General features: G+C 39.3%; 1 protein-coding gene across 4 annotated transcripts in view; it reads left to right on the plus strand.

Moving 5' to 3' along the window:
• The first annotated feature begins 6,304 nt into the window (after positions 1-6,304).
• PTPN13 (protein tyrosine phosphatase non-receptor type 13) overlaps positions 6,305-21,940 on the plus strand; it is an 85,476-nt gene continuing 69,840 nt past the window's right edge. For all 4 annotated transcript variants that reach the window (XM_053976166.1, XM_053976167.1, XM_053976169.1 and 1 more), the window contains exons 1-4: positions 6,305-6,419; positions 14,051-14,220; positions 17,957-18,022; positions 20,637-20,822. In XM_053976166.1, the coding sequence (XP_053832141.1) occupies positions 6,305-6,419; positions 14,051-14,220; positions 17,957-18,022; positions 20,637-20,822 (537 nt within the window). The remainder of the gene's footprint in view (positions 6,420-14,050; positions 14,221-17,956; positions 18,023-20,636; positions 20,823-21,940) is intronic.

The following is a 21,940-nucleotide window of genomic DNA, read 5'->3' on the forward strand; positions in this document are numbered from 1 at the left end:
TTGGGAGGAGAAATGCTAACATTTCATGTGTAAATCTGTGTATGCTCAGATAAAAGGCCAAGATTTATATTTCTGGGAGTGTTTCCATATTGTGTGTTCTCAAAAATCTGAGCTAGTTTCTGTTCCTTACTTAGGAGGTCTGAGCTCAAGCAGCAAACTATCAGTTTGAAGAGGAAATGCAGTTTCAAAGAAATTTTCTTGGTATAGGTTGAGGATTTGCCTAGGAGCATGAGATTTTTGTTTTGCTGACATTTTATCCTGCCTGCTGTGGGGGGAGAAAGAGGAGAACATGGAAAGAAAATATGTGAGTGGAAGAAGCTAATCTATTCCATAACAGGAAGAGGGGAGAAATACTTGGGTGGTAATAATAATCTCTGCTGGCCTCTCTAAAATGAACAAGAAGGAATAGTGCTAAGGTAGTATTATTATCAGGTCACAGGTTGAATGAAAAGCACCATGAGACTGTGGGATTTTTTTTTTCACAAAAAAATTGGTTTGCCTGATTTCTGGCAGCTCTTTAAATACTTGAAAAAAGAAGGGGGAAATGGTAGTTGGATCTTGTGGGGCCGTGTCCCCGCTCTTTGTATCTATAGGAGAAATGAAAAAAGTAGATGCAACACAAGGGTTTGTTTCCTTATCCTTCAAGACAATAATTGAGAATAATGTGCAGTAATTAACTCGAGAGCAGGACTCTAAAAGAAAAAAAAACCTCTTTAAGCACAGTTGACTTGATTGGCTTGTGTATTTGATTTGATTGCATGCTTGACTTGACTATTTGCAAATAATGCCTTATTTTCTGGATAGTCGATGCAAATTGGACCTGCAGCTATAGGAAAACCACATTTATGTGTGGATTTGAAAATAAGGTTCCAAAGAGTACTAAAGTGCAAGCTTTCTCACTTGGCTTCAGGGTTCTGCACTTCAGCCCAGTTTCAGCAACAGTATTATTTGGGATAAACTAATCGGTATATGTAGTCCAGATCTTCTTCGGAGGTGTAAGATGTGAGCCAATGTAAATAAACAGGATAGATGCCAGGATTCTGAAATTACAGGGCATGGTAATGGCTTAAGGTGCTCAGGTTCTGAAATGGGAGAGACCAGACTTTGGAAACTGTCCAGGTCTAGCCCCAGTTCAGTGTCACTGAGACTTGTGCCTGTCGAGTGCTTTTAGAAAGCACTTTGTGTTCAGTGAGTGCTCAATGAAAGTGTCAGTGTTTTATTTTCAGGCAGCTAATCATGGCATAAGAAAGGTGAATTTTAAGAGGTTCTCTTGGATTGAATTGCCTTGTTAAATGTATTTCTGCCTCCAGGCATTTATACCTGCAGAGGAAGAAGGGGCTCTTGGCTCATCTGCTAAGAGAAAAGTGTCCTCAGAATCTGCCACCTTTTGCCTAAGTGTCCCTGTGGAGCAAGGGGGAAATATTGCTCATATTCAGGACAGTTAAGGTCAGCTAACAGTATTTTACATGGGACAAATAAGGTGGGTTTTTTTCTCCATAGAAAGTATATTTTATATATATATATATATAGCCTTCTTGGTCTCTCTTCTTTGTTTTAAATTTTGTCAAAGGATAAAAATTAATATCAGAGTATTTTATGAGATTATTGAGAAATTCTAACAGTGTTTGATATTCTAAATTTTTTTCACTGTTTCTTCCCCATATAAAAAACAGTTGCAGAGGGTATGCCAGAGCAGCTGCTTTTCATGTTTCTTGGCATCATATTCCTATGAAATATCAAGTGTGAGGTAGTGCAGGCATTTCAGTTAGCTGATATTAAAACACAGCTTTTGACTAAAAGTTTTTGTTCTGAAGTTACAACATTGGGGAAAAATGTTGATGCACAAGGTAAGGAAAAAAAGCAAGGGATATGTTACTAAAACCAAAACAAAAGTTGTCAAGCATCAGTTAAGTTGAAGCAATTTAGCCTTTTGGCTTTTAGCCCGTTTCTAGGAACTTTTTTGACAAAAATTACTGTATTACAGTCTTTAATAATCACTGTTATGGCAAAAGCTTCTTAATATTTTGGCTAGCGATAGTTCAATAAAATTTGGAAAGAATAGGCCTTTAAAATTTTCCAGATTCTTCTGTTGCTGTTGGAGACCTTCAATTTCAAATTTAAAATTTAAAACATATGAGGAGAAATGGTGGTGATTGAGGGAAATGAGAATTCTGAGCATTTAACTTCTGCATACATAAGCAATTAAAAAGACTTTGTAAGTGGTAGGGAAAAAAAGTATATACCTTGCAAACAATCATTTTGACAGAATTACTCAGTGTGAGTAATTCTCCTGTTGTGCTTTGTCTTCCTTGGGCCAGAGCAAGTGGAAGGCTGCCTCATGGGGTTGGCACTATCTGGATGTTCCATACGTGGTGTGCATTTAACCTGGATTATTGGGACTTTCAAATGAGACTTTTTAAAGCCAAGAGGTCACTTGAGCTTGTTTTCAGGCGAGAGCCAGAGCCCCATCCCACTCACCAGGGAGTGTATGAGCTGTCTAGCAGCTGGTCCTCATGAGGCAGGCTGGCTCTTTTCAAAAAGTGTCTGAAATACGGGCCTCTGGCTTAAGCAACACTTCTCCCTGTGACTGTGCTGCCTGCATGGCTTAGGGCTGAATGGTGCCAAGAAATTTGCACTCAGAGCTTGTTAATACAAATAGATTTACACCTGAATTTACTCTCTTGTCCTGGAGCATAAAAGTTGCCTCCATAGGATGCAACTCCCTTCTTGTGGAAATAGTATTCCTGTGTGGTCTGGGAGTAAATTCTGCCCCAGAACAAGCAGTCTGTCAGGTTCATGTCTGTGCACCTCCAGTGCTAACTGTTTTAATTTGTCCACTGCCTTCCTACACTGTGTTGTGCTCTCTGCTGTGTGGATCTCCCTTTTTGGATGTCCTGTGGCTGTGGTCTCATGTGAGTTTTGGGTGTATGAGTGCTCCATGCCCTAGCAGTTCCTAGGAGTGGAGTTCATACCACCTAACCCTGAGACTTGCCTGCTCCAGTCCCATCTCCGTGTAGCCTCATATTAAGATGCCATCATCATTCTGCCCCAAGGAAAGGGGAAGTGAACTTGTCCTTGGAACTTGTCCTTTCCATGTTCTTCAGTCTGTCCATCCTTATTACAAGGAGTGACAGGAACAAGGCACAGGATTGCAGATCTTGCTTTCCTTAGATAAAAAGGAGACAGGGAGAGGACTTGTTGCAAAAAATGGCTTGACATGAACTGACTGGGAGTCCAGAGAGAACTTTAGCAGTGCATCTAGGTTTCTTTGCTGGTCAGCGTGGAGCACTGAAAAACACAGGGACTGCCAGGAGCATGGTTTTGATGTGCTGTTTTACAAAAACTTGAAATGTTTCTCTCTTAGAAAAATTACTCAATATAGTCCTTATATCACAATTTATCAAATGTTCGGGTATTGCATAGAATGAAAAGCTTTTGTATGGATTGAGCACTTAGGTTTCTGTATTCACAAAGGACTACACATTTTTGAGGGTTCCCAGAATCTAAAGAGCCAGCGAATTTGGAGGAGTTGTGCATTGCAAACGTCAGCATTCCTACAAATATCTCCTTGTGAAAAACATCTGAGACAAACTGGTGGGGTAGAAATATGTATTGAGCCAGGCACTTCCACTGTCAGCTCCAAATTGGTACCTGGCTGATGACAGGTGGGCTGGACAGGTGGAGGCCTTGCATTTTCCTGCCAACAGCTTCACCCCAGCTTCCCTCAGTCAGTTCCTTGGTGCTAGGGAATCATTTGGTGGGAGGTTTTTTAATCCTCATAACCAGCGTGTTGGTCTGCCCATTGCTGAGTCAGACAAGCACTGCAGCACAAAGATAATTTTGAGGAAGAAAAGTCATGGAGAAAGTTGTCCAAAAGTTAGTGAAACAGATCTGCTTCAATGAGAATCCCACTCAAATCCCAGCTTGTGGCATTTTGCATGTACAAGTGCAAAAATACATACAAGTACAATCTTGTAATGACTGGTTTTGTGATAGATTTTGCTTGGGCTTTCAAAATCAGTTTGAAATAGTTTGGTTTTGTTGTGTTGTGTGTTTGATTTTCATTTGTCAAGCTCCTGCTATCTGTAAAATGCACTGCTACAGCAGAGGGCTGGGTGTGTATACTCATACTGCTTCGTACTGTGATCAAGAAATAGTTTGCTGTAGGATTCTTTTACTGTTGATGTAATATGTTTGGGAGTTTGAGCAGACATGCTTATGGTCTCTGTTGTGTTGTTAAATAGGGAATTGGCTTATATCTGCTACAGAACAGTCCACACTATTTAGTCACAGCTGAAAGGATGCAGCATTTTGCAGAATGGGGAGAAGGGGAGTGGCAGAGAAGGATTTGGGATGGGAGAGAGGGGATTGTTGTTCTTATGCTTGACATTTTCCTTTAGAATTTTTATCACAGAAAGTTTTCAATTGGAGTTCATGTATTTTTACTCCCTAGGAGAAGATGAGATCTTTTAATCTGAATAATCCAGATAGCTTGATTCTAGATGTACTTACTGAAATTTGAGACAGTGGCATGAAATCACAGAATTTCCTGGAACAGTGAGACCAGACACTCACTCTGTGCCTGCTGTATGTGAATCTCATGCTGACTAGAAACACAATTTTCTCTGGTTTTCCATCCATTTTTTGCAAGTCTGCATTGGTCCCTACCTTGCCATTTTTCATGGTTTATTTATTTTTCTCTTTAGGAATTCAGATTTCATCTTTCTTTTAAATGTATCTGAGTCTGCTTTCCCTTCCATTGTCTTTTGATGATGACTTTTGAACATTAATTGTTGAAAACATATCTGGCTTAGTAAATATGCACAGTAATTGAATGCTACAAACCGGCAAGTTGTGAAATAAGGAACAATAAGCTGTGATGAAAAGCAGCCAGCAATGTGTAATTTTTCAGTAGTAAAAATTCTAGGTGAAAAGGCTAGTATTTTAGCAAGTCTTGTCAAACCCCATGTTTTCAGTTAGCAACTGCAGGATAGTCAGTCTTTTATGTTGCCATTATATGTGTATAAGCCTGGTTATCCATAGTTAAAAACACATGGAAGGCATAAAGCTGCCTAGACAGTTGGGAAACTAAATACAGCCTGTAAGCCTGTTCATCTTTAAATTTGTTAGGTTAGTATCCTACAGCCAGGATTGTATGGTGTGATGGGGAAGCTCTGGGTGGCTGATTTACAGGAAGGGGGAGGAGCTTCCAGCAGTACATTGGGTCATCTAAAACTGTTGATATCAGTTACTGGCCTCCAGACCATAAGCACTGCTTGTGGAACTGTATTTTCCATTTCCAGCAACCACTTTGGAGCCTTTGAGACATATAACAAACTTACCAGTGGTGACTGACAGTACACCTTAGGCTCTTACTACAGCTCACTACCTCAAGATTTTATTCTTTGGGCTTTGGAGAGAAACACAGAGAGAAGCCACTGCAGCTGCATCCTAATCAGAAATATAAATTGGCATGATTGCTCAGTCTGAGAACATTCCATAGAGAGCCGGAGTCATTAGGCAGACATGGTTTATTCACTCCTGAGCTTATCAAATGGATGAAACTTTGCTTTGCCAGAATATTTAGGGATGCAGTCTTCAGTTTTCAGATGGTTTTGGACAACAGAATATTATATTGTAGTGTGGTGAAAATGGTTTAGCTCTTTTAAAAAATAATGCATCATGACCTTGTTTATCTGGGGAAAGAAATCTTTGTGTTCTGGGGATGTAATAAGTAGAGTACTGCTAACAGTTTTATTTTGGTTTTTAACTTCAATGAGAAGCTGTTCCATTGCTATCTATCAGTTCCATAGCTATTTTGCTTGTGGGCATATTTGCTGGCAGTGCTTCTCATAATATGGTCATGAGAGGCTATCAACAACTCTGTGAAAGGTGGAAGAGCTTCCTTTTCCAACAACAGCTTCACTGACTTAAACCTGTCAAAAATCATGTTAATAGCTGATTTATTTTAATAAACCTGTAAGTACTGATCGATCTGTCATCTTTATAAGCAGAGCAAGCTCTTGCCCATATCATGTGGATTAGTGCCAGCTTGTTGAATTTATGGATGTAGAGCCTATGATATTAATATGGATCATTATTTTCTTAGCCTGAGTCAGATGCTCAAAATTCTTTATCGCCATAGGGAACATTTTGTACCATTTATATTTGATGGGTTCTGCTAGTGCTGGAGAATATTTGTGACTGAGGGTTGAACATGGGTTATTACTACTTGAATACTGCAGGCATGGAGAAGAAAAGGTGTTACTTAGTCTTACATCAGTCTGTTTATTTCCCAGGTAACATGCATGTGTCACTAGCAGAGGCTCTGGAGGTTCGGGGGGGACCATTGCAAGAAGAGGAAATATGGGCTATTTTGAATCAAAGTGCAGAGAGCCTTCAAGAACTATTCAGAAAAGGTAAGCATTTTTTAAGACTGATAAATACAGTCTAACTGGAAACATCTTGGTTATATTAATGTGCCATATAAGTAAACTGCCTTGTCCTTCCTAAACAATAGACTCTAAACAATACCTTGCTCCTAGATTGTCTCTGGGTAAGTCCCTCTCTTTACCACAGCCCAAAGGTTGCTTTCAGCCTTCACTTCATGTTCTGCCAGAACCTGTGGCACATCCCATTTCTTGTGGTGATAACTTCTATTATTTTAGACCCATTGAAGTGAGATGGAAACATGGGGAAAAAAAAGTGATAAATAAAGTGATAAATAAGTGATAAATAAATACACTTTGGTATGAAGGGGACATGGAATGGATACAGTAATGTGCAGTCGTGACCAGTGTGCTCTGTGAAGAGATTTTGTCTCAAAGGTGAAAACCAGAAAACTTCACCAGAGGGCTAGGCATGATTCCCCAAAATACAAGTGGCAGCACCTACATAGCTACTGAAGGAATGTGGTGTTGACTTGTACTTCAAAGGAGTAGAAGAATTTGTTCTCTCTCCCCCCTCCCACCTCAGTAAGCTCCAAGCTCAGCATTTGCAATACTGCTAATAATGCACGTTTTAGCACTAGGTCTGAATATGGAACTTTTCCCCTTCCTTATGTTTTCCTTTCTTTTCTTTAAAATCTGCAAATCCTTAAGGCCCTTCCCTCCCTTTGTTGCTTTTTTTAATCTCAATTTATGCTTAACCCATATATTGAACTTCAGTAACATCTTTAACTTGTTCTCAGATGAAGTATATGCTCCCATGATGCATCCTAGTATTTCAGCACCTTTATGGGGGGGGGGGGTCATCCCCTTATATCTAAACATGCATATGTAAGCTTATTCAGTTTTATTAATGATCAGTCAAAGGCTCACACTTTGAAAATTGTCATTGTTTTGCCACATTACTATGCAAGGGGCAAATCTTTGTTATTTGGGGCAAAATATTTTGTGGTTTTTGCAAGTATTTGATTTAGAATTCTATTAAGAGTCAACATTTAGGTTGTTTTGGGCTGTTTTTTTCAAAATTTGGTTTAGACAATCTATTGAGTCAGACACTGGCTCTGTCTTATGTCTTGCACAGCCTCTGAGAGTGATCTCTGTTGGATACTTCACAGGCTCCAGAGAAGGCAGATGTAGGCAGAAACTGCTACGTGCTGCCCAATTTCTGATCACACTTGACTTAGCTTTAATACTTTTTAAAAGTATTAATTTTAACAACTTCTCCAACATGTTTTTTGCCAGGTGAATTGTAGGTAGTTTTGACATCTCATTCAAATTTACCTTCTTCCCTTTACCAGTGTTCTCGCAGCCCATGTGTAGTCAAGAGCTTTCCCTATTAGGAATGCTGAGTTTATTGTTGCAGTTTGACCTGTCCTGCTGCTTCTCATATTCTTTCCTCAAGAAAAGGAAAGCTGGCATCTGCTTTCCTCTCTTTCACACTTTGTTGTCTTTTGGAGACAGTCAGGAGAATTATTTCTTTTAAGAGGGCAGATTGTTAAGACCTTGACTTAAGGAGGATCTTGAATGATTAGAGGTTTACACTTGTAAACTTTACAGGAATTGACACATGGAGCTCCATCTTCTAATCCACCTGCAAAATCATAGTTGTATGAGCACATAGTAGTGGTTTCACCACTAATTTTCCACTTAAACCTTTATCCTAGGTCTAAATTTTTTTCTAGAAAGGAGTCTCCACTGAAAAATAAGAGCTCACCCTTTCTTGTCCTGAGAGCAGTGCAGAAAAGTTACATAACTCTATGGAGACTGCATGCAAGCATCGACAACGAGAACACAGCCAGCCCTCCTTCAGAAGAACAAGTACTGAAAGATGAGAGCACAAAACAGAAATCTGCCCCAGGACTTCTGATATGTGTTTTTAAGGCAGGGCAATGTTTGCCAGCCAAGGTGGCTAAGATGGCAGAAGCTTCTGATCTTACTTCCTATCCATGAAGACCAAAACACAAATTCAGATAAAATCAGTGCCAGAAGAATCTGTCTCTTTTTTGGAGATGAAGCTGTTTTATTGAGTTGTTTTTCTGCTGGTTCAGCAAACTATTTTCAGTTGCATGCTATTAATTAACCTGGGATATAGCCTTTGGTAAAAAGCACTTCAAGAGACACTCAAATGAAAGAGCTTTTCTGTGTAGCTAAGGTTGATAAAGATAATCTGATTCCTCCCAGCAAGAGTTGGATAACCAGACAGTCTTTAATGAAGGTTGTCTTCACTCAGGAAGCAATCTAGAAACTTTTTTTGTCATCTTGAATATCAGTTTCTATGCTGGCTTATGAAGGTGGTGTTGACATGCAGGAATAGAAAATGTGGAGGCTCCTCTAGGCTTGTCTGACTCGGTTTTGCTCTTTATTTGTGGAGGACTTGTAGCAAACGGGATTCTAAAGAAATCTTGTTTTCCTTGGTCAAATTTCAAGCCCATTTCTTCCATGCATTTGGTGTGGAAGAGCTATTCTATGGCAGAGGGTGAGTTTCCAAAATTCTTCAGAACTGACTGATCACTTCTGGGCTAAAGGAGATAGGGCAAGCTTTTAGCTTCTGCAAGATGACAGCTTTGACCAGCTCTCAAAAGTGTTCTTCCTCCCTGTTCAGAGTCCTGGAGACCCTGAACATGCTGTTCTGTAACAAAATATAAGCTTTACTGAGTGTTTTGTAAATTTTTTCTTCAAAAAATATTGAATTAGGCATATTGTTCAACGGTCTGTGCACCAGCTGTTTTGAAATGAGGGGGATAAAAAAGGCTGTGGAAATAGCCAACTCTTGAATTGCCATCTGTTGGAAGCCTCCCTAGGCCAGCCCAAGAACCACAGACACTTAAAGGAATTACCAGCCCAAGTAATTATTTATATATGTGATCCTGGTAGAGTTTTGGTAGTTTGTTTCAAGTTGGGAATCTTGCTATCACTCAGTCCTGTTCTTCAATTAATTTCTTACTTAAGCTAGTTTCTGGAAATTAGAAAAAATGTCCAGAACAAGCCTCTGTTACAGATTTGAGGACTTCTCAATATATAGAAGTTGTGCATGTCTTTTAGTGAGTCTATCTTCTCATCCATCAAAGCACTGAATAAAACAAGCACAGGATGAAAATCCATTGTCTTCATGGTTAATTGCATATCACATCACGCCTTATTCAGCAACAGATGCAGAAATGTGCATGTTCTTATCCCTCTTTGTATTTAGAGTTCTCACAGATGTTGAACTCCTTAAAAATGCTTCACACATTTATTTCTATCATTATAAAAAATGAAAGCTTAGATTGAAGTGCCCAGTTGCTAATCACCAAGTTTAGAAGACCAGCTCTGGTAGCTGTCTTGTCAGCACGTTATAAGCTGTTAAATGAAGAAGAAAGGCAATCTAGGACTCAGTTGCAGATCTGACATCAGTTGCACTGGTGATGTTGAGATTAATCTGGAGATTTGAAAAGGCCGATACCAGACCTGCCCTTCTCTTACATCTGTTTAATTATCTGCAATAACTATTTTGTTGTTGAAAGGGTGTATCAGCTGTTTCAGACATGCTGTATCTTGCACTCAGAACTCCATGAGGTCAAAGAAACAAGTCTTTGAAGTAATCTCAAATGTGAGTGTATAAGCATAAGGAGAATGCTGTGCTCGCTGCTGCTGAGAATTATAAAACAGGCGTCCCTCTAATTTGCTAGGTTTAACTGGAAAAAATTTATCTAAACTGGAAAGTGGGAAAGCCTTCATATGTCACTTAGGCCACTCCTGTTCTAAAGTGTGCGTTGAGGATTCTGAAAATGTTTGGACCTTAAGTTTGGAGACATGTATCTAAAGGAAGGGGGAAAGTGTCTGATATTAAAAAGACAGGTTGAGCAAAGAAAGTCTTTGCAAGTTGAATGTCTTGCAAATTTGCATATGGGAAATGATTTATGTAAAGAAAAGTTATATTGTCTGAAAGTGGATGTAAAGAAGGAAGATTATGGTTTTCAGGGACCTGTAAGTCTTGTTGACAGTCAAACTACTGTAGTTGCTTTTCTTGAGTAAGTGTAATGAAAAGAAGGAAGGCAAAGTGTGAAATGTGTTGGTGGGGATGAGTGGTGAGTCCAAAATAATCACAGACCTAGCTGGGATGAAGCATGAAATGGATTGGTTTGGTTGACAAGAGGAAAAATGCAATAGGAAGGGGTAAAAACCCAAATCCTCATTTCCTAGCTTGTCCTTGTTGGCAGGCGATAAATGATTACTTTTTCCCTTTGCCAGTAACTGTTGGGGAATGAGTTTTCTTTTTTCATCATCTGGTGACGTTTGATCTTTTGGTTGCTGAGAAGGAGAGAGGTTGGGATTTTGTAATTTTATTGGGGTTTTAAATTTTTTTTAGTTTCTATTCCTCATCCCTTCCTCCACCCACCCTACTCGCACCAAAGAGGCTCAGTGACTACTTGCACTCTTTGCAGAGCTCTGCTGGATGTAGCCAGCACGACAGTGAAGTGTAGTGTGGTGTTTGATTGTGGGGCAGCTCAGGAACAGAAACTGGTCTCGGAAACTAATTGTTCACTCTGTTTCTTGCTCCAATATCCTCAGGAAAGAGTACATTTCAGTTTTCCAAGGGGTTCAGTATCCCATCAGAGCTCTCCTATATCCCTTTGTGCCAAAGGGAAAGGGAGCAGAGACGCTGCAGTGCTGCCTGCCCTGCACAGCGGGCATGCAGGGACACGCTGCACCAGCCCGAGGAGGAGAGGATTTCCAGCAGAAGTGGTCCCGTGTGCTGGCATAATCCTGGCCAGGCTGCAGGGAATTCAGTGGTCTGTCTGCCTCCAGCCTGGCCTAAGCATACAAATTTTCAGATTACTTGTCTCAGTGAGGGCTATGGAGGGAAACAAAGACATGTGTTGAAAACCTTGTGTATATTTTTGTGTGTTCTGTGCTAATGGCTGTGGCGTAAGAGAGAAGTGGGGGGTAAAGATCCTGAAGGACTGACTTGACTGTAGCTTGGGAATTCAAAATTACCTGCCATCAATAATGTAAAATAGATACATTTCAAATATTTCTCTTCAAGTTTCTTAGAGTGTGGTGGGTCTTTTTTATCTTAGGCTATTTGTATACTGTTAAAGCACATAAAGGATTTTTTTCCTCTCTCGTTTGTTTGGCAATCTTCAGCTCTGTAGCTGAAGATTATTTCTGTTTTTATTGTGTTTTAAGCCAGTTCATTCTCTCATTTTAAGTAAGACCACGCTATTTATCTCTGTCTTGGCACTGCTTGAAATGCTGTGCTCTCACAAGTGTTTTGTTACCGAGTTGCATAGTTCTGGAGTTAACTCAGAAGGCTGGCAGCTCTAGCACAGTTGAAAGCCCAATGGATAGAAAATTGACCAGGAGCCATATCCTGAATTCCAGTGCCTTTAAAAAGGGGGGTTGAAACACTTTTTTTTTTTTTTTTTTTTTTTTTTTGTCATTTTCCTCAGTATTTTCAGCAGTATGTTACCCTTACTGCTCTTGTAAATTATTCTGAAAGCCTAAACAGAAGATGACATGAATATTATCACTGGAAAATAGTTTCTTTTGTTTTCCTATAGTTGCTGGCTGTTTGATGCATTGCATCTTTGCTACTTTTTTATTCATGGTGCAAACACATTAGTGTTACTAAAAAGTATTTCCTTAGGTATATCTACCTGGTTGGAGCTGATAGTTATTTTGGTTTATGATGCATGCCTTAAGGAAGAAACTGGAGAATTAATTGTTTTATCCTCATCCTTCATAACAGTAGATGAGATTCCCTAGAGTTGTGAGGTAGCCACTATGATCTGCTACATTAGTTATAAACTACTGAAGGAGAAGCTGAGAAAATGTCAGTAAAATGAGCCTGGCAAAATCAGTCCTTTTTCTAAATTTACTATTTATGACATTCATTTTACCTTGCTTGAGGTCATGAAGATTCTTGTGTGGGGGTGGATCAATAAATTCAGACTCTACATCTATAGGGGACAAATGCTCTAAAGTTTGTTGAAATTAATATTGGGAAGACTTCAGGCTAATTGGGAGTCTTTAATTGTTCTTAAAACTAAATCAATTTTTTGTCTTAGTATGTTTCAGAATATGAAGAGTTTTTATGTATTTCAAGTATTTGTTATACAAAATGTTAAATTAAGATTAAAGCCTCTACATTTCTTAAGGTTCCTGAGTTGGGACTCATAAGGGGAAACCTTAAAATATTATAAGATGTTGTTTTTTTAGGATTTTTATATCAGTGGTGAATACACACAGAAGTGGTGCAGAATCCAGTAGTTACCCACAGGATAATTTTTGAAAGTCAAAGGCCAACTAAGGTAGGCTTCCTGAAAATGTTTTTGGAAGCTTTGCTATATAATGTGGCATTTTCTTGTTACATATGATAGGAATGGCCTGTCCATCTTTATGTTTCTTTTTTTTAACATCTGAACTTGCTGCCACAACAGCGACCAGCACTTGTTCTGTTTGTTTCAGAGGGAGTGGGGTTAGAAAATTGAAGGACTTACTTAGGAGATCCTTTTACACCTGATACCTGCAAGCAGTAATTTAATACATTTCCTAGGAGATTAGAAATATTCTAGATTACAAGATAGTTCATCAGTCTAGGAACCAGCACTGTAGGAATATCTTGAGCTGGAGAATGGAAAATGTTAGTAGTGGTGCTAATGGAGGAAATTATTATTCTGCTGGTTTTGCTTACTGTGTTGTTGAGGGAAATCAAATCAAATGTGTGTTTCCTCAGGTCTTTGATATATTGTGTAACAGAAGGCAGAGCTATTGCCTTTTTGCCTATGAAAAAATAAATGTTAACTTTTAGTTTTACTTAGTTTAAGTAAACTTCTAGTTTACTTAGTTTTACATTAGTTTTACTTAACTTACTTTATCTTATGCCTCCTTCAGTGAAACTGAGTTGATTCATGTTTGAGGTGTAGAAAAAATATTTTGACTTAAGGAAATGGTCTCTTTTTTTTTTAAGTTAGTTTGACAGCAGTATCATCAGACATCAAAAACCTAGCTCGCAAATTGCATATCTTAGTTAATTTGGTTCTGCAATTTCAGTGCTTCAGTTTTGAAATTTTCAGGTATTTGTAATATTTTTTCACTTTAGACTGAAAAGGACTTCCATGCCCCAAAACTTTTGTTTTGTCCCCTTGTATTAGCCACTCTAATGAGTATCTTCCTTTCCCACTAACTTGGTCTACTCTCTTCCAAGCATTGCTACTGCTGTAGTGCTATGTTAGGATAGGAGCAAACTACCTTCCTGTTGTAGGAATTAGCCTTAATGACATGTGTACTGCACAAAGGGAACATTTTATATGTTAACTGCAAGAGAAATGAAATAACTTCAGGACAGGGCATTGTGAGTATTTTAGCAGGCTCTTCCTGAGCTTGCTGGTGTGAATAATAGCGAAGAATAATCATAAAAGGTAGGTGTTACTCCCCAGTGTGATTAAAATTGAGGTTGTTGTGGTGGTTATGAAACACCACAGGTGGAAAAGGAAGCATGAATCTATTCCACTAATAGTACATAGGCTGATAATAAACTAACATCCAGCAAGGGCATCAAACAACATTGCTTCATTTTCAGGGTGGCTTTTGTTTTTTTTTTCTTCCCTTTTCAATTACAGCTGATCCTACTGCTCTGGGATTCATCATTTCTCCATGGTCTCTCCTGTTGCTTCCATCTGGCAGTGTGTCATTTACTGATGAAAATGTGTCCCAACAAGATCTGCGAGCGTTCACAGCACCAGAGGTTCTGCAGAACCACTCGCTGTCATCCCTGTCAGATGTTGAAAAGGTACAGTGCCTCTTCCTTGGCAGACAGCTCTGGTGTTTTGCTGTTGATCCCTTCACAAAAGGGATTGCTGTTGATTCCCTTCATAGCTTTAGGATTGCTGCTGTTTTGCTGTTGATTCCCTTCATAGCTTTAAATTGTCCTTTTTGTCTCCCCATGGTTTGTGATTCATGTAATTTCTTTTGTTGGTGGGGGAAGGGATCCTCCTACTTTGTTTTTTTCTGGTTAAAGTGGAATAGTGATTATAGTTGTATGCAGTTGTGAGGAAGAGTCTGTACAAGCCCTGGCCACGTACATAATTCGGCAATGGCTGCACAGAATTTCCACTTCTCCTTTTTAACTCTTTCACAAGGGTAAATGTTCAGACAGGTAAGGTTTGTATATGTGGTCTCCTCCAGGTCACTGACAAGTACAGTCAAAATGATTATCTTCTCAGCTGTCTTCTTGACATGAATTCATTGTGAATGGTAACACTTTCCTCAGAAAACCATTCCTTTGGCTTGGCCAAAGATATTTAGCTGTGGGAGTGAAAAGGAAGCTGAGCTATTTCTATCTCTTTGGCTTCCCTGGATCAATAATCCTTAGAGGGAAGCTAGCCACAGACAGTGTTGTAATCTGGGAACAATTATGACATTTGGCAGTGTTCCTCCAGGAAGAAACAGCTCTTACTTCAGAGGAAAGTGGTATTGGCATCAATTGCTGTTGTGTGCACAAGGACTATTAAAACATGTGTTTCTGTGTTGAATATTTTGTCTTAGCAGCTTTTTGTATACAGTCAGTTTTCTTCAGGGCTATATCACTGAACACCTACTGAAAATCCACAGTTACTCCCAAGCCCTTTAGACATCCTTCTTGCCCTGCATATTGTTAAAATTAATGGTATAATAAAATCTGGTTACAGTTTTGTCTATAGCAAAACTATAAACAATTAGAAACCTAGGCTGAAAGTTTTAATAGAGAAGTAAAAATAACATTGACATCAATGAAGACTCAGGTTCAGTTATGTGGGATGCAGCTGCCAAATCCTGTAGTCATACCGTTGGAATTGTTTGTTTGCTTTCAAGAGGGACAACACTTTTGAAGACAGCAGCGTTGCCTCTAGTGCCAACTCTGAAGTTAATGTACAAAACTGGCCTTTAAAATGGCAGAAAAAGTAGTTCTGAAGCGACAAGCTCGTGAACTTGGTCAGAGCTGATTGCATTCTTTGTTCTGTGCCAATATTCAATATGCTCCTTTTTTTTCTTTTTTGAAATAAGTGGAGGACTGTTACTATGAAAAGTGATGTTTCTTAATCTTTAGGAAGGAAGCACTCAGCGGGACCTCTGTGGCCTACAGATGCCAACACAGAGCGTGTCAATAGGCAATGACCAAACGCTGGCACTCTGTACGTGTGCAGGGCTGACTAATCCTTGCTGATTGGGGCTGCGTGAATTTCTTCCCTGGTCTCAGCATCACCTTGCTTGCTGGATGGAAGATGATCCACTTAGCTGCTTATGTGGAAGAAGGAAGCCCCATGAAACAGTTTTGTACAAAAACTGGTGTCCTTTTATGGCTTTATTAGTTGTAGTTGGTAAGGCTGATAAGTAGCTTATACGTACATCCCTCATTTTTTGACTGCTTCCCTTTGCATTCCTATTAAACTCTGTATCAGGTGGTACACTGGTTCTTTGTAAGGAATATGTTGACTTTGTGTTTCTTAGATTACAGAAACAGATCTTGCTTTGCTGACTGTGGTAACTTTTGACATGTTTAAATGTTTTTTTTTTCTTCTGTCACAAGTGGCTGTAGTTCACTGAATTCATTTACTGGAAATCGTTGGTGTTTTCCTTTTTGATTGTTCTACTAAAAGCTGCTGAAGGCAGAAAAACACCTTGTTTTTTTAAGGCCTTGTATCAGACAGTGACAGGGTTACCTTTGTCTTTTCAATTATGATTGTACTTGCTAATACAAATTAACAGTGTATTCAAGGAGATATACTAAACATAAATTACAGTCAACAAATGAATACCCCTTTGATTCCAAGACACACAGTCAGTTTGAATCCAAAATATGTCTGAGGTAACTGCAAACTTATTGGAAATAGAATAACCAAACCATTCAAAATTAGAATGGAGTTTGATTTGGGAAATTAATTCACGTTGATCTATTTATTGTGGAACATATTTTAAGTATAGTACAAAAATTAATTAGAATTTTTGAATAAATGTTTTTCTTTTGAAAGCTGTTTTCAGATAGATTAGTAGAGTAGCAAGTTTTGGTTAGGAGGTCTGATTGCACATCTCATTTTTGGAAATATATTTGGGTATGTTGAAGCTCAGAAACATAGAATGATGGAATACCCTGAATTGAAAGGGGTCCTCAAGGATCATCAAGTCCAACTCCAGATTCCAAAGAGGGTAACCCAGAAATGTATCTGACCATTGTCCTAATTTTTCTTGAACACTGACAGACTTAGGACTATGACAGTGTCTCTAATTAGAATTAACTAATTTTATAATAGTCTTTTTAATTGCTGTTCCTGCATTACTGGGGGACTGAGAGTTGGGGAACTTAGTTTTTGTTTGGTTGGGGCTTTTTCTGGATTGCTTTTGTGTCTTTTGTTGGCTTTATCTGAAAAGTTTTTTTGCATTCATTATTGTCATGAAAGCATATTCACCTTTTTCTATGTAGCTGTGGTATATCTTGATATGTAAGGAAGACTTTGTAGCTTTTCAGTTGAGTAATGGATAATAAACCAGATAGAGAGCAATTTTCTCAGTATTTGAAAAAGAATGCTTCTGATTGCATAGGGCAGTGGTATTGACTTAGAACCTATGATGTATTTTTCTGACTGCTGTCCTAATCTGTTCAGATTTATGTCGATTTATATATCTAGAAATTAAGTAAGATGTTTTGCTTTAAGTTGGTGAAGAGGCTGACTTATGTGAGCTTTTAATTTATTGTTGTCCTTGTAATTGTTGTTCGTTGTTTTCAGAATTATTCAATATATTTGTTGCTTTAAATACCATCAATATTACTCAATAACATGGTATGAAGAGCCATGACTAATGTGTATTACTTACACAGTTTAGAAAAACTTTGCTTTCTTTCTACACTCACCTGTTTTGTTTTGACAGTCACCTACAGAGCCAGCATGTGCTTGTGCTCTTAATTCTGCAGTATTTAAAGGTTTTATTCCCTGTACTGATGGGTGTATTATGTTGAAGATATATTAATTGTTAATTATATGCATAATGGTTCGTGTATTTTTACCTTAAAATATCAGTTATAGGTTAAGGTACTGCTTTCAATGTTTATGTTCTTTTGCTCATTCCTTCTTTTTCCTTTGATCTCAATCTTTGTGATCTCATTAGACTCGCCCCCTGCTTGAGTTGTGCTAAGGTCTGCCTTGCCTTCAGACACAGCTTTTAAGGATCCTTGGACACAACCAATGCAGTCTTTACCCCACACTAGGCTGATTGTATGGATTTCATGAGTTTCTGGCTTCAGTGTGAGATTAAAGCTTCCAATTGAGCAGAGAAGACGGGGCACTGGTTGGATGCTGTATGTTTTGTAGCACTAGGATTTGCTTCTCTGAACCACATGTAAAGGAGAGGTTGGATGTGAAAGACAGCTGAGCTTAAATGCTAGGAATGTATTTCTAAGCAAAAGGATGTTAAGTTCATTGCTCTCCTTTAAGTCTGCTTTGCATTTCCAGCCTTGTTCAATGAGTTGACAGATATCTCGTGTCTTATGGCAGGTCCATATCTATTCTCTTGGTATGGCACTGTTTTGGGGAGCTGACCATGAAGTTCCTCAAAGTCAGGTAAGTTTAGATTTGGTTTTGTTTAATATTGCAACATCAGACTTTGATGTCGTTTGACTGACTCTGCATTTGAGTTTGCATGGCAGGGTGTCATGCTGAGACACTGAGGAGTAAGATGCCTTCCCCAGGATTTCACTCAATGGGTCAGGTTGGAAAAGGACCACAGTGGGTCCAACCTCGCTGCCCAAGCAGGGTCATCCCAGAGCACATGGCACAGGATTGCATCCAGATGGTTCAGTGAGGGAGACTCCACAGCTTCTCTGGGCAGTCTGTTCCAGTCACTGCACAGTACAGAAGTTTTCTTTCCCATACTTGGAGCTTTTTCTTGTCAAGTGTGGTGTTGTCTTGCAGGGAGGAGGTGCTGATGGCACATTTGTGTTAGTTTCCGTGAAGATACATCTGGGCTGGTCTATCCTGTAATGCCACAGGCTGAAAGACAGTGGTGTAAGCTGCTGACAAAGGAGAAAAGAACTTGTTTTGGTTTAGGCCTATATAAAAATAAATATTGAAGTAACATGGTTGTTCTACACATAATAAACATGCTGCCATAGCTTCTGTGAATTTGGCACATATAGATACTTACCTTTCATAGTGGCCAAGAAAGGGTTTGAATTGTTTGGAACAGGGAGTAGACTCCTGCTATTGATTTGTCAGTCAGTGAAGACACAGTTGCAGACTGCTTAGAGCTGAGTGTTATTGTTCAATGTGGTTATTTTACACACCCAGCAGAACTCTTAGACTGTCCTGCCAAAACTGACTAAAGATAAATGTGATTCATTATCTTCCTCAGTGCTCCTTCCCTGCCCCCAATTAAACTTTAAGAAGTAAATATCTACAATAGTGAAATTAAGATAAAATGCTTCTGAAAAAGCATTTCATGATGGACTTGTAGCTGTGGGAGAAGCAGTTTGTGGTTCAGACTTAGGTTTGTTCCTACTAGTAGATGTTATATACCAGACTAGGGAAGAAAATTTTGAAAGACTTCAGCATTTCAGGCATTCAATTCCTAATATTTTCTTTAACACAGTGGTAGTTGGGATCTCAGTTGTACTTATTTGGAAGTAGCTGCCTGAATGCAGCTAAGTGAGGTTAAAAACTTTGAAGCTCTGTTTAGGGGTACCTGTTCATAATGCCTACTGTGCCTGTCCCAAAATCCCTAGAGTTTTCTTAGATACTAGGGCTTTTCTCTTTCTTTGCTCTCCTGTCTTGTAGGAGATGAAAGGAGCAGTATTCAACAGTAGTAGGAGAGTACCTTAAAGTAGGTGACTTAAAGAAGGTAGGTGTTGAGAGGAATGTAGGCATAAATTTTAGTCCCTGTTTAATTTGTTTCTTTCTTTGGTGTCAAGAGTGTGGCAATGTAGTGGGAAGTCATGCTCTACCTGCTAACAAAACAGTATTTCCCCAAAGACAATGTGGTGAGGGTATGCCTGGAAGGAATTTGCCTTTGGGACGTTGGGACTCTGTCCTGTGGAGCTTGTGTTGGCAAAAGAACAGTCTTGTGTATGGCATTACTTTAGTGCATTAATTTGCATGTGCAGATTTTCCCTTTTTTTAATAAGTTTTCTGTATGTGTCTGCCTGTGTTCATTAATGAGCTGCTTCTCTGCTGGGAGTGTGGCTGAACGTGAGATTCATATCTTATTCACATACATGATTTTTATTATTAGTTAGAAGTGATAAACAGATAGATGGGAAAAGCCTATATTAATTAAATCGGGGTGGTCCAGAGTGCCTTTTTTATGGTTCACCTTAAGAGTGCTCACACAGTGAAGATTGAAAGATTGCAATTGTTTGAAGCGCTCTGTGATGCAAAAAGCTTGACAGTGTTTGTTTTGTACTTTGTGGGTAACCACCCACTTTGGGAGAGCTGCATATCAGAAAGCTCAGGTCCCAAGTGCCGGAGGCACCTGAGAACAAATGTTATCACTGGCTGCTGCATGCTCTGGGGAAGGATATTCCATGCACAATGTGCTGCATTCACTGAGCGGGGGGAGCAGAAAGACATCTAGATTTATTTTTTTTTAGCCTGTATGGGTGTTGTCCTGCAGTTATGAGGCTCTGCTTTGTTAACCAGTGCCTTGGTTATTTTATTCCTTGCTTTTTTGTTGGTACTGTTTGGTGATAACACTGAATTTGGGAATGCTAACATGTCCACTGCAAAATATTGGTGAGGTGAGGAACTGCAGAGTAAGCACAGAGGGTTGTACAAAATTATTGTGATGAGGTCTGAATTTTATACTTGTGAGTGGCAGAATGGTCAAATTTAAGGATTAAAACTTCCTCTGAACCTTTTCCCTTTGGCTTTATTTTCACTTATTCATTAAATGTTTGGGAAAGTCTTTGTTGTCCTGACTTTACAGATCAGGCAGCTTGTTTAGGCCAGGTCATTGTAGCATAGGGGTTGAATCCAGAGGCTGAATGCTTCTCTCCTGTTCTACAGCCACTATTTTTTTCACCTCCTACATGGTGACTTTCAAAACTGGCACTCAGATAATGTAGGCACTAAGTCTCATGAATAGTTAATGTACATTGTTGAGTGTCTTTTGTTTCTGAGTGTTCCCCAAGCCACTGTTAAAACTGATTCTCCCATCTCCCCTGTTCTTGTTTGTCACTAGCCTATCAAGCTTGGAGACCATCTCAACAGCATACTCCTGGGCATGTGTGAAGATGTCATTTACGCCCGTGTGTCTGTACGGACTGTTCTGGATGCCTGCAGTGCCCACATAAGGAACAGCAACTGTGCCCCTTCTTTCTCATATGTGAAGCAGTTGGTCAGACTGGTTCTGGGAAGCCTGTCTGGGGTAAGTCTGTGTCAGCGTTTGAGGAAGCAATAGAGGTGAGCAGGAAGAGAGCAAAAGTGCTAATTCAGAGTCACTCTGCAGTCTTTCTTCCTCTTGTTTTGGTATGTCGCAATTTTGACAAGGGTGAGTGTTGAAAGGAGAGAACAGCTTCTGTCCCCATGCAGCAGTTTGTGCACTTGACAGCTCCTCCTGATGCATTCATGAGTTTCTGAGGAAGTAATTTATAGAACTGTCTTCATTGAAAAAAAAAAGTAGGGAGAAACAGGAGAACAAGATGATGAACTGTAGGGCAAGGCTTAGACTTGTTGTTACTTGAAATGCTTCAGAAATGATTGCTGTGAGTTTACTTTAACTTGAAGTTATGCTTGACTTCTGGAGAGTTGCTTATTAACAGAAAGAGGACTCTTTAGGCAGTGTGCCAGTTCTCTTGCACTTCTGCTCAGCTCTTGAATATGAGAATTGTGGAGGATTTTATTGTCTAATAATGATGAAACTGTTTTTAGAAGTGAAAGAAATTACATTAACTCATCTTGCAAAGTTACTATTCCTGATGGGCAACTTCTCTCTTCACTTAACTATTCTGAAGTTATGCTGTAATGGTTTAAATAGTTTTAACTAAATAAAGGAAGACCATAAATTGTCATAGAATCATAGAATGGTTTGGGTTAAAAGAGACGTTAAAGCTAGATCCAACCTCCCCAAAGGTCAGGAATACCTTTTGCAGGACCAGGTTCCTCAGAGCTCCATCCTGGCCTTGAACACTTCCAGGGAAAGGGCATCCACCACTTCTCTGGGGAACCTGTTCTAGTGCCTCACCACCCTCACAGTAAAGATCCTCTTCCTAATACCTAATCTAAATCTACTCTCAGTTTGAAGCCATTTTCCCTTGTCCTGTCACTACATGCCCTTGTAAATAGTGCCTTTCTGTCATTCTTGTAGGCTCCCTTCAGGTACTGGAAGGTCACAATTAGATCACCCCAAGCCTTTCCTTCTCCAGCCTGTACAACCCCAATTCTCTCATCCTTTCCTCATAGGAGAGGTACTCCACCCCTCTAATCAACTTGGTGTCCTTTCTCTGGACTCTCTGCAGCAGGTCCATGTCAATTAAAATTTGCTGT

The sequence above is a fragment of the Vidua macroura genome, chromosome 4 (genome assembly GCF_024509145.1).
Source record: "Vidua macroura isolate BioBank_ID:100142 chromosome 4, ASM2450914v1, whole genome shotgun sequence".
Taxonomy (NCBI): Eukaryota; Metazoa; Chordata; class Aves; order Passeriformes; family Viduidae; genus Vidua; species Vidua macroura.